Source organism: Triturus cristatus, chromosome 3_2 (genome assembly GCF_964204655.1).
Source record: "Triturus cristatus chromosome 3_2, aTriCri1.1, whole genome shotgun sequence".
In the NCBI taxonomy this organism is placed as follows: Eukaryota; Metazoa; Chordata; class Amphibia; order Caudata; family Salamandridae; genus Triturus; species Triturus cristatus.
Window position 1 is genome coordinate 859,548,017 of NC_140584.1, and position 16,420 is coordinate 859,564,436.

Here is a 16,420-nt window from a genome sequence, read left to right on the forward strand (position 1 = left end):
AGGTAGGGCAAGGCATGAGTCTCACTTGAATGAGGGAGGTCATGAACCCAAGCCCGCCACGCCCATGGAAGGGCCAGCGTGGTGCCCCGGGGGTCCCAGCTGGCGTGCGCCTGCTTACCCACACACTTTGGCTCTCTGCCGCTCCAGAAGGGGCGCGTGGCGTTGAGGCAGGTGATGATGTGAGGCCCTTGCAGCTGGTACCCCGTGTTGCAGTAGAAGTAGGCATCGCCCCCGGGGTGAAGACTGGTCACGGACACGTCTCCGTAGGCAGGCCGGCCCGGGAAGCCGCAGCTCAGCAAGTAGGCTGTGAGAGGGAGGGTGGGGGTGAATGAGAGAGAGAAAAAGGGGGAGACATAGAGAGAGAGAGAAAAGGTGGGAGAAGGAAAGGGGTAGAGCGAGTGAGATTGAGTAAGAGAAGAGAATTAGAAGAAGGGAGAGTGAGAGAATAATGACACATGATGAGAGAGATCGACAGAGAGAGGGTGGGAGAAGTAAATAGATCGAGAATTGGGGGAGGGTGGAGAGAGGAGAGAAAGCAAGAGACAAATAAGGAGAGCATTAGGACTGTCGAATGAACTCCCAGAATGCACCAGGGCAATTGCTATATCCAGTCATCAAAACAAACACGGACATGCCCTAGATCCCAACATTTGTATCTTCATCTTTAGGCTCAAAAGCGGGGATAACCCCTTCTTATTGGGGCGACTCACACACAAAGAGGCGACCCCGGGCCCTGTGATTGGCTGCACCCTAAGTTTCAAGCCCTGCTCCCCCTCGAAGTCAAAAGTCAAGTTGTGAACCTGGCTACCTAGGGTGCAGTTGCCTCCTCCTCACTACTACTACCACCATTACTACTACTTCTAACAACAGTAATAATTGTATACAGTGCTTCATACCGAACTTCACAATAAACGGATTCAGGCGCTTGACTATTCTATTGAAGGCAAACTGACAGCACCATGCCACTACCGCTCAGGGGCAGCTACCTGCACAGCTCACCTCTGCCAGCTGAGCAAACTGCCAGCCAATGCTGTTTTTTTACACTGGCCAGTGGTGCCAGTCCAGCACATCGCCCACTAGTGCCAGCTTCCCACACTGGCCATGACGGCCAAAGTAGGAGGCACCCATTCACTCCTTGCCCCCTCTGCTGTGACTATGTCCACAAATATGCGATGTTGCCAGGTGTGATGGTGGTTTTGTGAGTCGTGCACTTGCCTCAGGTATACTCCTGAGACCACAAGCTCCTTCCACACGTCACGGAGGAGCAGACAGACAACCGTCAGCTCTGAACCAGGGACCTGGAGGTGAAGGCTCCAGTACTCCCCGTCCTAGGAATCCCCCACAGGTGAGGTAACAAGTCCCCTTTGACCCCTTGGAATCGATGGTCTGGGGTCAACCACTGCTATATGGACTAGATTGAGCTTTCCCGCTTGCAGGCACCATTAACTACCCACACTGACCCGACGGACAGGGAGATCCATGGAGCGCATCGCAAAAGCAGCAGACAACGCAAAGTCAGAGTGGCTTGAGGCAGTGGTGCTGGAACAGTTTTCAGAGTGGGGGTGCTGCCATCAATGTTACATCACTCAAGTCCCAGGGATTGCGAACAGGCCAAGTGTCAAGCAAAGAACTACTGTATTGAATGAGCCACGTCCATTCATAAAGAGAGTGAGAAAGGTGTGGTATGTAGCCAGTGGTGTGTTTTGGAGCACAATGTCACAAAAATATATTACTGAAGCATGAGGTGACAGCGCACTGCCACTTACAGACAACTCATTGAAATTATCAGAAAATGTGCCCTGACATGGAGTTTTACTGCTCAAGCTAAGTAGCTCACAAATAATGCATGCAGCTCAGGTTTCACCGTATATTAATCATTTGCACATCATCCAGTGAAATGTCTAGATTATTTTGATCTTATTAAAATATTTGTTTCCCTCACACTTCAGAATTACAAAAAAATGCTTCATTTGTGCTTTCCGGACTGCTATGTTCTGAAATATTTGTACAGTTCATTTAAATGTTGTGTTAGAAAAAACAGACACCCTACAGCCTTTCCTTTCACACTCGTTGTAACCAGAGGCGTAGCTAGAGCTTGTGGCGCCTGGGGCTATCCCTCAGATTGCCGCCCCTCTGGTGGGGGGGGGGAGGGGGGGGGGTTGGGGGGCAAGCACTTTAAAGAGGACTGAGAGACACGTAGTATCGCTGCTAATAGTTACCTCAATCATGCAAGTTACATGCACATACATGACACGGTCCAAGGCTACACAGTTGAATACACCGATGACTGGCAGTGACTGGCAGTACAAAAGAGAACACACAGACTGCATGATCTATCTGGGGACTCAGAAAAACCGCATGTGACATCCATCAGAGAGCTGCGTGAACAATTACCTGGTAATCCACTCAGCACAATGCAAACATGCACATACATGACACTGTTCAGGGATCCATCATCTACAGCTGACATTAAAAGACCATTCATCATGGTCCCCCCATAAAAACAGTGCACTTTGTGATCTGCATGGTACATGTTCTTTGCAGCAGGCAGATTAACCCTCTGTGCTACCTTTCCAGGAGTCAACCCTTCCACTAGACAAAACTCGGCTCTCTCTCTAGGAAGAACATTAATCACCGAAGTTATCATGACATATTTATTTTTTCTGAAAATTGCTGGAGGCCAAGAAGGAGGCAGCAAGTTTTTTTAAACCATAATATACTTGCAAACACTATGCACCCACCCGAAATAGGTACCCAGTGCGGTCACACCATTCGCACCGCCCTAACCTGCTCAAGGTTCATGTGACCTCAGTGACAGAGACACAGTGACTGGATCGCTGTTGCTCTAGGGTGTGCTGCTTCGTAGGCCTGCCCGCAAAACTGGAGATGAACTTCAGTATGGATTGTGGTGGACAGGCCTTCAAGGTTAACTCACAATTGACACCACTAGGGTACACCTGCTTGTGCTAAGACATCAAGCCTTCTAAGGTCTAGTGGGGCCTTCTAAGGTCTAGCATGGGAATATGTTCCCTCAGTAGAGTGGTCTGGTGGATTGGTCATGAAGGCTGAACCCAGTTCCCCAATTCCAAATTCGACAGCTCTGGCCATAGTGCCACATCCTCTCCCCCACTGAACACCATACTGCCCCACTGAGAGAAACTCGCAGTTCCTTCAGCTACAACCTAATCCTGCCCGCTATAAACACTTGGATGTGGCTCAATTCAAATTATGCACTTGATAAGAGTAATATGCTGCCTAAAAAAAAAAGTAAAAGCAAACACACAAAGGGAATGCAAGATTAAGTAAAGCATGTGAAATGTAAGCAGAAACAACATGGTTACCTTAACGATCTCTCACTCACTATTCAGAAATCAGCGAGTGGTTTTACCTGAAAAGTTAAGGACCTGACTACAGGGCCCTGAAGGGAACCGTTTCAATGTCCATTGCTTATATTCTTACAAAACGTAAGCAGTATGGTTTAAAAAGACCGCATCCGTAAACACAGAGCCATGGTACACATTTTGTTTTCCAATCCACCCATCAACCAGGTATTGCAGTCCCTCCAGGAATGGTACACTTTCCCACCTGGGAACAACAATGCTGTTCAAAGAAAGACTAGAAAACAAAAGTAGCGCTTCACTGGCAAACTCTGTAAAGTGAGGCTGATGTATTTGGATGTGAATAAACTAATCTAGCCACTTTGCAACCCTCTGTCTTGCTTAATTTAGTTATGTATTTATTTTTCATATTTAAAACCTTCTATTTCTATCCATCCAGCTGCATTTTGGAATAGAAAAATGTCAGAAAAAGGGCATTTCCCGCAAGAGTGTTTTTCTTTTTTGGATCCATTTCACAGGGAAGCAACTAAATGAAAGAAGGAAAGAGGTTGTGAACCGTTTCTTCAAGTTACGGTTTTCAGTAAGTGAGGAGCAAGACAGAAAGAGGGGGAATAATAGGAAGAGAGGGGGGGACAGCTGGCAGCACAAAAAAGAGAGGACATTGCCCGAGTCCTATTCCTTCTCTGCCCGTCCCCGAACGTCCACGAAAGCAAGCCGAGCCTTATCTGAATGCCTTTGTCCGCACCCATAATAGTGACGCCTGGGGTGCCCCCAAGGCCCCCCCCCCAGCTACGCCACTGCTTGTACCTCTGCAAAATTATCTGTTCACTTTACAAAAATCTCTGATTTTGAAACCTTTCTCTTTGCAGAGAAAGAGAAGTAAACACCAATCTCCATGTTAAAAGAATAAGCAGCAGTTTGTCAGAAGACACAGCCTTACATTTGAGCTTCGTCTCTGAACTCACAGCAAATGTGATAAGAGAAAAACAACATTTAAAGGCATCTTTTAGCTAATTCACCTTTTGTGCAACCACTGCACCCCTACTTCTAGCGCCTATGGTTTGAAGACCTACCTTTTGAACCTCAGTGAGCCCTTTTAAGTTCTCACAAACACCTCTATACATTTCGCAGGCATGCGCGGCATTGTGTACACACAGCTGCTGAGCGGTAGAAGTGCAGGGCACAGCTCTCTTTCGGCGTCATTGGTAGAGCAGAGCTCCAGGGACAGACCAGAAGAGTTTCTGTTACTTCCTCTGCTCATGTTTTCCCCATTTTCAAATCAATCAGAATTTGCAATCAGGATCCTCAAACAGGTAACTACATCATAAGGACGCATCACAAATAGGGTTCTTGCTTGATTACGTTTATTGCGCCTGGTAAATTACCAGGTGTGACAAAAGCCACACCCTCAGACGTTTCAAACCTGCCAAAATGTAATGGCGAGAAAGGCCAGGGACAAACGGGGTCTGGTAGACTGTGGCGAGTGAAGCACAAAATCCTCAGTCTATGCCCTTTTTTTAGGGCTCAGCCCTTCATAGTTCAACACCCATTAAATCCCCAAGCTCGGGGTATCGGCAGACAGCGCCTGGCTCTCTCAGGCACTTGCGATCAAGGCCAGAGGGCCCGCGCTTCCTGAACTCCTCCAAGAGAGGGCTGTCTTTGGCTGACAGAGTCGGTCTATAGCACAGGCCAAAGTAGACGCCTTCGATAGAAATCTGATGAGATAAAATATATGTTGTCTGTTGCAGATTGGCACACGTGGCGCCTTGACCCAGGTGTAAAATCCCTTGATAAACAGCTGCAGGAGCTGGTGTGATGTGTAGTTTGGTGTTAATCACTGCTTTGACTTTAACTCTCGTCTCCATATAGATTTACCAGATGACTCCATTTCATCAGGAACACCTTGTCCCTGTGCTGGGCTTTCCTTTTGCAAGTCATTTTCTCTCCTGTGCTCGTGCAGTGGAAATGAATCAGGACTGTTACTCACAGAATGCACCAGGTTATTAAAAGAAAGCACAGGCTGGGAGGCAGAGTCTTCTGGAAACCCCACGTTACATGGCAGGCACATCACGCTGAAGAGCCGCGGTAAGGCGAAACATGTCTGCAGGATGACCCTTTTTACATGACGAGATCTTGTTTATATTAGATTCTAATCAATACAGCATTTTAATAGCACTTTGGATTCAGATATTGTCAATCTACCAATTCACCTTTTATATCTCTACTCACCGTCATTCAGATTGTCAACAATCCTACTAAAAACAAAGGTCACATGATCTGCAGGCACACATATGATCCCTGTGAACTACCTCAATCACTGCCTTAAAAACAACATTTAAATCCAAATCAAAAACTAAGAAAGTTCTTACAGTCTGCAACTAGATGTTCTAGGTCAGGACAATTAAGGAACTGTATTCCTGAGTTATACCAACCCCCTAAGCCATCGCCAACAATCTAATAACGCTCTTCGCCACTCAAACTTTTTCAATTTAATCTCAAGTCAAATAAGCAAGCACAGCTTTACAAGTTCTGCATTTTTTTTTCACGCCAACCATAACCCGCCCTTTTTCCAGAATAATATTTTCTGTTAAATCTATGGACACATTTGTGAGGTCTCAGCTTCATGTCCATAGCAACAGATTTAGGTAAATGCCAATGTAGCTTCAGGACCGGTAGAGCCATCGAGATGGCAATACTAGGCATGAGGTAGAGCACGTCTTCACTTAGAGGCAGACAAGGGGACCACGTCTTTTCGCATCCTTTTAGACCCATCAGTTGCTTTCAAAACTAGCACAAACACACCCCCTTGAAAGATTCCACCCAGTGGTTGAGGAAGTCGATTCTGCAGCTGGATTATTTAAATACAACTCCATCCAAATCAAGGAAACAATATTGTATATGGGGTTTTGGGAAGTCCCCTTGGGTTGATGATCTCACCCTTCACTTCAACATTCAGGGCCGCCCCCATCTCATGACATCAGACTAGGTGATGACGTTGACTTTTATTACAACACAGGTGGCTCTCATCTATGCCTCTTGCTCTCCAGTGCTACCAGAGGAACTACCTGCCTCATTTCAACATCTAACTTAAAGTGTCTCTATAACAAACTGCCTAATCCTGAAGAGTTCACAATCTAGATTGTTTTGTAGGTCAAAGACAAACGCAAACAAAACCTCCTCAACTGTAGTCCACAATCTTCACATATTATGCAATTTATACCACTTATTTCAAAGCATCAACCTTAATATGAACGTGCAAGGACTTTCTCAGTAAAAGTCCAAATTAACAATGCAAGTAGGAACAATGGCACACCTGGAAGAAGGGGAAACAGTGGACAGCAGGGGTAAAAAGGGGGTTTGTCGAGTTAGACTTGCAAAAAAACACACAAGTGGCTAACCTGAAAGGAGTTGTGGAAGCGAAGTAAGAGATAGTCTGGGTCAGATCAAAATGAGGAGCAAGAAAACACAGCGTGGGAGTGATTTTCTCTTCTGGAAGAGGACGAGAAAAGGAGTGGGTTGGGAGAGGAAAATGAATTATACCATTCAGGCTAAGTACATAATTGCTCTGTGGATGAGTGTGATTTGGATAAAGGTCGAGCTGATGAGTGGCTAAATTGATGCTTAGCTCAATAATTATTTAAAAAAGAACGAACCGATGAAGCACCCAGTATAAAATTGCTGGTCTGCAAATTTGAACAATTCCTATACCAAGCGGGTTCGTTGTTTTTAAAAAGAACTAGAAAGACAAACATGTGACAGCAACAAAAAAAATTATTTGGCTGTGGAAACCTTATCTTTTGTGCCTAGTGTGATCCGACCCGGAAACAGATTCATGGGAGTAGGGAGAGCCACAATAGTGGCCAGGCAGAAGGAGAAAGGGTGAGGGCGTTTGGGCTTCTGAACGCAGAAGAACAAAAGGGCACAGAGCAGGAGGTGGAGAAAGGGATTAGGAATGAAAGAGCGACATGACGAAAGGCAGGTGGGCGATGGACCAATGGGGATTATTTTAGGATTAGAGCTCTACACACTGTACAGAACGCGGTATATTGCTTCATACTCCATACTGTAGAAGCAGCAACGAGGAGAGCCACAGGGGAAGGATGAAGAGTGTGAGACAAATAATTTGTTGTAATAAGAACAGAAAGATAGAGAAAGTAGAAGTGAAAGTAACAGTGCAGAGGAAGCCATTTTAGGAAGTCCGTATGGGGCCCAATTGATGAGATCTGAAACCTAACATTGGATTGTTGACAGGAGAGTTGCATCTTTGACTCAGCTGCAGCTCGCCAGGAGGATGGAGGGGGAGGAGGCTGATGTCATACGCTGACGCGTTAAGGGAGGGAAAGCACAGCGCAGCGGGTTAACCGGCCATGAACGACCCATCTGGCGGGTCTTGTATACGAGGCACCATGATGAATTATCTGAAATAAAGCCATAATGCCCCATCTCCATCCCAGAGCGAGGCTGCAGAGATGGCAGGAGTCATTAGTTCTGCTGTATGAAAAATTAGCCTCAATGCTTCCCTAATGGGGGCCATAAAACAGGTTTCCCCTCTGCAGCATAGCAGCCCTGGCCTGAAGATAGAAGCAAAAGGAAGACTCGAGAAACTGGTGACATAGCCACCGCATGGTAATTTCAGGCCCTTTGTACAACACTCACACACAAGGTGATGGAAACTGAGCACATCAATTCTAGTGACGCAGACTGATGGGTCATGCGGCCAATGCAGACATTGTTCTGCAACCTCCATGTCAAGGCTTGTAATCCTGGCAGGACTACCTCAACCTTTCATGCTTCTGAGGTAAGGTGAACAGATTTTGAAATACAAAAACTGGGACATTCCACAAACACAGCAGTAGGTCTACAATTTTCCATCAGGTGACAGGCACAGAATGTCTAAATTTACAGCGCTCAACAACATAGAAAACAAAGACAACTACACACAAAGGGATGATTAAATGCAACTTTTATGCAAGGTATCATGTTTGTTAATTTGGCTCCTTGCTGGTAAGGTCTGCTAACAAAGTACACACAGGAGGACATGAAAACATGCCTCCCTCTGTCTTTGATAGACCAGGATATGTGCAAAATTAACTGATATCTACTGGGACAGATGGCAAAAAAGCTGGGACTGTTGATTCGGATATTTCCGGCTCCTGGTCACTATATTCAGAGGTCATTTTAAGGAATAAGCTGAGCTAAAAGGCTATTTACCACAGTAAAAAACCTATCCAAGCTCCCTGAAACATTAAATCACAAAAGTAGCCAGCAATTCTGCAATAAGCTAGCCGACTCCTTTCAACAAAAAGTTAAACAGGTCTTCAATGCTTTTGTACCTCAATCAAACCTATCGGCATTGCCCCATAAGCCCCCGAGCGACAGTCCAGTTTCGCCCACCAAGCCGGATAGCACCACCACTCTTACACTCTCAGTCTTCCCACCAATTACGCTTGAAAGAACCACCAAATTAATTTCCTTAGTTGAATCTGGTTCTCCTTTCAACCCATGCCTGCCGAAAATTCTCCACCTGGTCCCCGAAACCGTACTTTGGCCCATCTTCAATCTTATGATTTCTTTAGGGCATTTTCCCACGGATGGGAAAAAAGCCTCCATTCTGCCACTTTTGAAGAAATCCAATCTGGATCCGGAGAACCCCTCCAGCTACAGACCCATATCCAGGCTGCCGTTTCCAGCTAAGATCATTGAAAAAAAAACTCTTAAGGAAGAACTTTCCGTTGTCTTAGTGGAGGGTGACATTCTGGACCATTCGCAATTTTGTTTTCGGGACCAAAACAGCACTGAACTGGCGCTAATCACGGCTACTGAAGAGCTGATGCAAATACTCGCTAGAGGGGGGAGTGCTGCTCTTATCCTGTTAGATATCTCAGCGGCATTTGAAACAGTCAACCACGATGTGTTGGTTGAGCGTCTCGCTGGGAATTAGGGATAAAGCGCTCCTCCTACTTAGCTCCTTCCTGTCCAACAGGTCTCAATTGGTGGCACATGATGCATTCGTCTCCCTGGCTTTCTCACTCCCCTGTGGAGTCCCACCGGGATCATCGTTAAGCCCCACCCTTTTTAACCTGTATGTAACCCCCCTGGCGAGACTCATAAGAAGCTTCAGCTTTACACTAGTGTCTTACACGGACGACACACAGATAATAGTGTCCATCAACAGCGCGTCCTCTGACACTGCAGTTCGATTTAAAGACTGCATGAGCCATATAGGGAAGTGGATGCAGGATAACTATTTAAAGCTTAATACATCCAAAACGGAAGTCATGCTCTTTGGCAACTCGCCAGTTAACTGGTCAGACAGATGGTGGCCGAATCATATGGGCTCTCCTCCGATACCCGCTAATAAAGTAAAAAATCTTGGAGTTCTCTTCAACACCAAACTGTCCTTGGAAGCCCAGATTATTCACACCACATTGGTTTGCTTTTTCATTCTTAAAATTCTGAAAAAGGTACTTCCATTTATCCCACTTGAGCTAAGAAAAACAGTAGTCACAACGCTTATTGCCTCCGGCTGGACTATTGCAACGCCCTTTTTAGGTCTCGCCTGAACCAGTGCTTTAGCGCTGCTCTGGCAAGAGTTTTAGTAAGCCGGGTTTTGGAAGTGCAAACTAGTGGATTTTCAGGCCTCCAGCTACAGTGCATGTGCGCCGGGTGCGCGCACCATTTGTCTGCCTGCGTGATCGCTTTCACGGCCGCTTTGATGTTCTCAGTGAGCCGCGCGGCCACTGAGAACATCAAAGCAGCCGCGAAAGTGCACACCATTTGCCAGCCTGCGTGCCTATCTCCCCGTAGTGCGCGCGACTGCCCTACCCCCCTCCCTTATCCCACTTCCTGCTTGTTTTACGTGCAGTCCATAAATTGTAATCGTTCTAATACAGTATAGTGAGCTATGAAAGACGTGGCTCCTACTCCTTGTAACCCTACCGTATTATGTTATATATCCTGTAAATTAATTTGCACAGGTAATGATTTACTGTTAATGTAGAACGTTTGTGTGTGATTTAAAGCGCTTAATGTTAAATTCAGTTTCTGTTTAACGGGAGGTGGCGTGGGTTTTTTTAATTGTTTACAAAACCCGCTTTTATGTTCTAAAGTTATTTCTACGGTAACAAGTAGTAGAAAACACATATTGCGCACATGATTTTAAGTACGCCACTTATTGATGACATGCCTGGTTTCCGAGCCTGTGAAATGGCTACTTTTAAAATGTCTGTTTTTTTCAAGCGCGGCCTATTGTGTAAAGCTTGATTTGAATCCAAACTCTACCTTTTCCTTAGAATAGTCCAGAGTCAAAATGTGCAGTTAGGGACTGGGAAGCGTGTCATCTGTGCCCAAACTACATTACAGTGGTGCTATATATTTGCAGAAGATTTAAAGAAAAAAAAACAGGGACCAAATCTACTAGCGTTTGTTCTTTTGGTTCTGTTTGCACGGGGTGGGGAGAGAAATCACTGTTTATTAAGCAGTCATTCGAAGACAGGCACTATTGATATTTTGTTGAGAATTGAGAAGGGTTATTGCATAATGCCTAACATAAACAATAATTGGCATAGCTACTAGGTCTCACTTTTGGGACCTTATAAGTATTTAGTTATGCAGCACAATTTTCTTGGTGCAACATCACTGTTGCATGGCTAAACGCTTATAAGGTCCCAAAGGCGAGACCTATTGGCTATGCCAATTCTTGTTACTAGTGCAAGCAAGCATAGCATACATAAACTCCAGATGACTCAAAATGCTGCAGCTGGGCTCGCCCGCTTTGACTCGGCCTCCAAGGCTCTCGCAGAGTTACACTGGCTGCCCATCATTGAACGCATTCGTTTCAAAGCATTGTGCATTACGTTTAAGGCTACACATGGCCTTGGTCCTTGGCAACTGCTGCAACTTTTCAATCCTTACATTCCGGCCAGATCACTCAGACAGCGGCAACCTGATCATCCCCAAGGTACACAAAGTTAAATTGGGAGGAAAAAGCTTTGCATACACCAACTCCAAACTGTGGAACTCCCTTCCTAGTTTCCTCAAAAAAGAATCCAATTTGCTTAATTTCAGAAAGCACCTAAACACCTGGCTCTACTAACGTTTTTCCATCTTCACCTTTGCTTGCCTACCCTTGTTAGGCGCCTAGACACCTCCGGGTACATGTAGCAGTATATAAATTCTTCATTTCATGCCACTTCCTTTTCCTGGTTGCCTAGCAAGAGACACATCAGGTGGTTGTGTGTGCTGTTGAACTGATGAATTCACTGTAGGTCCAATTCCAAAAAGGTAGGGTGATGGGATCCTATTATCACAACCAGATAAAATGTTTGTCTCACTCGTCTTCCCCATTTCTACAATTCCAAACTCCAAAGTTTTACTACCAGAACCTATGTATCCATGTACCACCATGAACTGAGTCTACAGTGCCAGTTTTTGCCAGCTGCTGTAGCTTCTTAAACAGCTGTCAAACGTAGGGAAGTGTGTCTTCCAGACACTGGACCAACAGTTGTCTTGTGGGTCCATAACGTTCTAAATCAGTGTATACCCTGGGAGTTGTTTCTACTTTGGTAGTATGTAGACAGCTACAAACATTAATTTTAGGCCCTTTTAAGCTTTTAATGACTATGGAGAATCTAAAAGGCAAGCCCTCCACACAGCACGTGAGAGTTTGATAGAACAAACGGGGGGCATGTTCAACGATGACCTGCAGAGATGCTCCCAGACACAGTGAGATGTGGGATATTGTCCAATTTGTTACATTTGGAACAGGAGGGTCAAGCTCTAATCTAAGCTTCCCAATTGACCAAGACAGCTGGTTATTCTCAATTTGCCTCAGTCCACCTATCTGCAAACCTAAGGGCACTTAGAAATAAGCTAAAGACTGGTATTAAATACCAGGTACATATTAATTTCAGAAATGCACACACATCCACATACAGGCAAAGCATCTGCAATGTTGTTGCCTGCAGCCCCTACCCGCCCGCAAACCTTAGAGGCCTGTTGACTCTCAGCCCAGAAATTATTAGCTCTGGGATTTCCAGACTTGATAATTCCAGGCCCTTGTGCTCTTGTAATGGCGATTTAGGTTATTTTACCCGGAGTTATCGCTACAGATTAAATAATCCATCTGTAACGAGGCCCCAAAACAGTAATGCTGGCTCTATGGTATTTCCACAGCAAACTTGGACAACTTGTAGTGAGGCCCTTAGTTGTGTGCTCGGAAGTGCTGATTGCCTTATGTGCCTGCGTCTTGGGGATAAAGTCCCACGGTGAAGTGCCAGGGAGTAGCACCATGGACGTCATTTATGTGTCACCAGGGTCGCAGCTGTGAACATAGGACAGATGATGTCACTTCCAAGAGAAATGTGCGTCTTCCTAGAAAATGTATCTAGTTCTTTTATTAGCGCCACAAGACTTCTGCAGCAACCAGGAGCGTACAAAGACAATAATTTACCCAAACCTGGAGTCAGCTATTTCGCACAGTAAATACCTTTGAGATCCTCTTCATGCATAAGTACATGGGGTAGGTAATCGAAGGACAAATAGAAGGTAAACGTAGATTTATTCCCTGAACATAGGCTTGACACCAGTGCATTTTCAATCCTCGTCTCCAGAGGCTTTAACTAACAATGCGCTTCGCAAGCCATTGTCAAGTAGCTGAATGTGAACACTCTAATTGCTGTCTCGTGGGCAGGTGGAACCAATGAAAATACAGAGTAGGATACAACTCATTGCCATGCTCCGTCACTGTGCCTGCGTGCGTGTGTGCGTGTGCCCATCTTTCTGTCTATCCACCCATCCATTCGACCACACATCCAGCCACAATCTCCAAGCATAACTATTCGAAACAACTGTTCTGAGAGGAGGTATCTACCTCGGACAACTAATCTCCCTCGGTGTTCTCTTCTCTGCTCTCTCTCACCTATTACTTTTTCTCATTTCCATCTGTTCCCCATCAGAGGTCACCGGGTGACACATAAGTTGATGGCTTGCAGCAATGGATAGCAGCCCACCACCTGCCTGACGCTGGGCAGTGCATTAGAAAGGTGTACTAACAAGTAATAAAGTGACTTCTGGGGAGTCTCTTGCTATCCGGGGCTCGCACAAGCGGTGTTATCTGACTGTAGAGTTGGTGGAAGCAGTGTATTTCTTACCACTTGCCTGACCACTGGTCCATTCTGAAGCACTTCAATAGAATATATCTTAATGGCTTTCTTTCCTTATAGCAGTAGTTATATTAAGGGGATTTATATAGGGTCATATCAAAACACCGAGTGGTATATGTACAAGAATTGCCGCTAACTTACGTTAGCGTTAGTTAGAGGCAGTTTTCTTAACATGGGCCATCGCCGCAAACTGTCGCCCTGTTACCGATGTATTTACAATACGTCGCTACATGTCGATAGTTTCAGATAACGTGGTGAAAACTGCCGCTAACACTATCGTGAAGGCGATACAAATTCTGACGTTAGTGGACGAAAACTGACGAAAAGGACAATATTCGGGCAAAAATCTCATGTTAGTCAGCAGAACTTCACATTTTTGGCCTCTAGAGGTAAATATAGCCAATAAGTCCATCTCCAATGAAAAAAAGAAAAGAACAACAATGGAATGCAGAATGGAGCAGCCAGGGACAAGTGCAGCACAGATCAACAACCTCCCCAAATCCCCCAACAGCCAGGATTACCAGCCAGAGTCCCAGGGGAAGAGGAAATGCAGAACCAGGGCTACATATATGAAGAGAAGTGCATCGCTGGGAAAACCTGTGGTGCATTACTTTTCATAAAGAGAAACGTAGCACAGGAGTAAACCCGTTGACCCAGCTGAGACCGGGAAAAGTAATGCAGCACAAACAACGTCTCAACCGGTAATCGTTAAAAGGACTGTTACAATGAGTGCATAAATCACAAAAGGAGGGAAGCGGGAGACCAAGGTAAGGTGTAAAGGTTGTTATTTAGAAAGTAGTTATATTAGCACTACATTGCAACTGGATTGAGGTAACCATAACAACCAAATGTGCACTGAGCGTGCTAGTGTAAGTGACAAGTGCAGTGACACAAGTGATATAGAAACAGCATGAGATGGCGAAGGACAATAAAAACAAACAGTAATTCGCCGTCTCACGCTGTTTCTATATCACTTGTGTCACTGCACTTGTCACTTACACTAGCACGCTCAGTGCACATTTGGTTGTTATGGTTACTTCAATCCAGTTGTAATGTAGTGCTGATATAACTACTTTCTTAATAACAACCTTTACACCTTACCTTGGTCTCCCGTTTCCCTCCTTTTGTGATTTATGCACTCATTGTAACAGTCCTTTTAACGATTACCGGTTGAGACACTGTTGAATGTGCTGCATTACTTTTCATAGCGCCCTCCTTGCAACACCATGGCAGCCAAAACCTGGAAAGCACGGACAGTTCCCGTGGCCCGGAGGCCTTGCTGTGCCTGCATCTGGGACCCGGAGTGGAATGTGTAGGTGCTGTAGTTTTGCTGAGCCATGGCGGTAGACATTCAGGCATCAGCAATCGCCCTTACCTGGTGGTGAAGTCTGCCAGGTCGCATGGAGACACGTAGCTGATCTGTGTGAGAAGACCGCCTGGTGCCCCTTGGAGCTGTGAACGGTAGAAGCGCTCCTGCGCACCAACATAGAGAGGTCCGCCTCGCATACCACGCGCCACCACTACACCGGGGTGCACGGAGGGAATTACTAACGGTAGGCCGCGCCTCTCTGCATCACAGGCCGGAGGATGTTGCGCTGGCCAGACGCTGCGTAGGGTGAGGCTCCTGAGCTGCGCCGAACTTGTGTGGTGGGAGCGCTCAACTTCACGTTTGAGGGGACCCGGTTGCATCACCTGCATCGGGAGGTTCCCCAGCGGACTTGGCAGCTACTGCTGTACCCAGGCTTCTGAAATCCCGCCTAGCTGAGGCTCCTGCTGGCTGAGTCACAGATTTGGAGAGAGGGCAGCGGATTGCGCCAGGGTGTAAATGAACAGGTGAGGAGAAAGTGGGACGGGTAGCGGAGGAGGCCTGGGGGTTGAATCAGGCCCAGACCTAGCACCTGTGGGTGACGCATCCCCAGTGGCGGCTCCTCCTCTATGGTGGAAGAGCATTGCCCCACTGCTTCCAAGCAGTGCAAGAAGAGGAAACATAACATGATGATAACTTTCTGATATTCAATCACAAAGGAGGGACTCTAGGCTTTTTGGACAGTACCAGCATACATGCCCAAACTTAGTGAAGATACAGAAAGTATGCTGTTCCTAAATCCAACACCTTCCCTGCTGTTGCACAAACTGGAGTAGGATTAATAAATAATACTATTCCTAAGTCCAGCGCCCCCCTACAGAATGTCGTTGTAACGACTTGCGATGTACTGGTTTGCGTTGTTACAAAGCTGTCGTTGTAGCGACTGCGTTGTAATGGCATGCGATGTATTCGCATGCGATGTAAAGATACATATTCACCACCTTGACACACAAGAGAAGTCACTGTCAGGGGTGCGGTGATATTGTGTGCTGAATATAGTGGAGAGAATTCTGGACCATAGTACATCTCCCTCCCCCTCACACTCCAGCCGCCTTACAGACACATTTATCAACGTGTAGAACAGCTAGGCGGAGCAAGTCATCTCATGTCATGATTGAGCATCCATTTTTAGGATAACCAAGAGGGCCCTGCAAGAATAAGCAACTGCACCTCTCCTTAAAGTGCTTTGGATGGAGGGAGACAATGAATAATGTTGGTCGAAGACTGGACCCTGGGTCAGGATTGTATGCTAAGACGGAGGCACGGCACAATGTTTCACTAATCTGAGGTTGCAATTTTGCCCTCCCGCTTCCCTGCGGTGCCTTTGAGGCACTAGTGTTCCCGCCTCTCCTCTGTGATCCCGCCCGTGCAGGGCTCTGGGCTACAATTTGTATTCCTGGAATAGAGTAAGTAACGCATGGATTTTCTTTTATTGTGTAAACTGCTTGCTTTTGAAGGTCTTATTTCACTCCCATCCACTCTGCGGCCAGGTTTTTACACAGATGGCTGGTTTCTCATTACCGCTGTCTTGTAGGCAGAAGAAAGCAGCAGCG

General features: G+C 46.1%; 1 protein-coding gene across 1 annotated transcript in view; it reads right to left on the bottom strand.

The window, feature by feature from the left end:
- Positions 1-16,420, bottom strand: part of SEZ6 (seizure related 6 homolog) — a 1,090,094-nt gene that overhangs the window by 193,982 nt on the left and 879,692 nt on the right. The window contains exon 5 of the mRNA XM_085649158.1: positions 119-304. Coding sequence (XP_085505284.1) covers positions 119-304 — 186 coding nt within the window. The remainder of the gene's footprint in view (positions 1-118; positions 305-16,420) is intronic.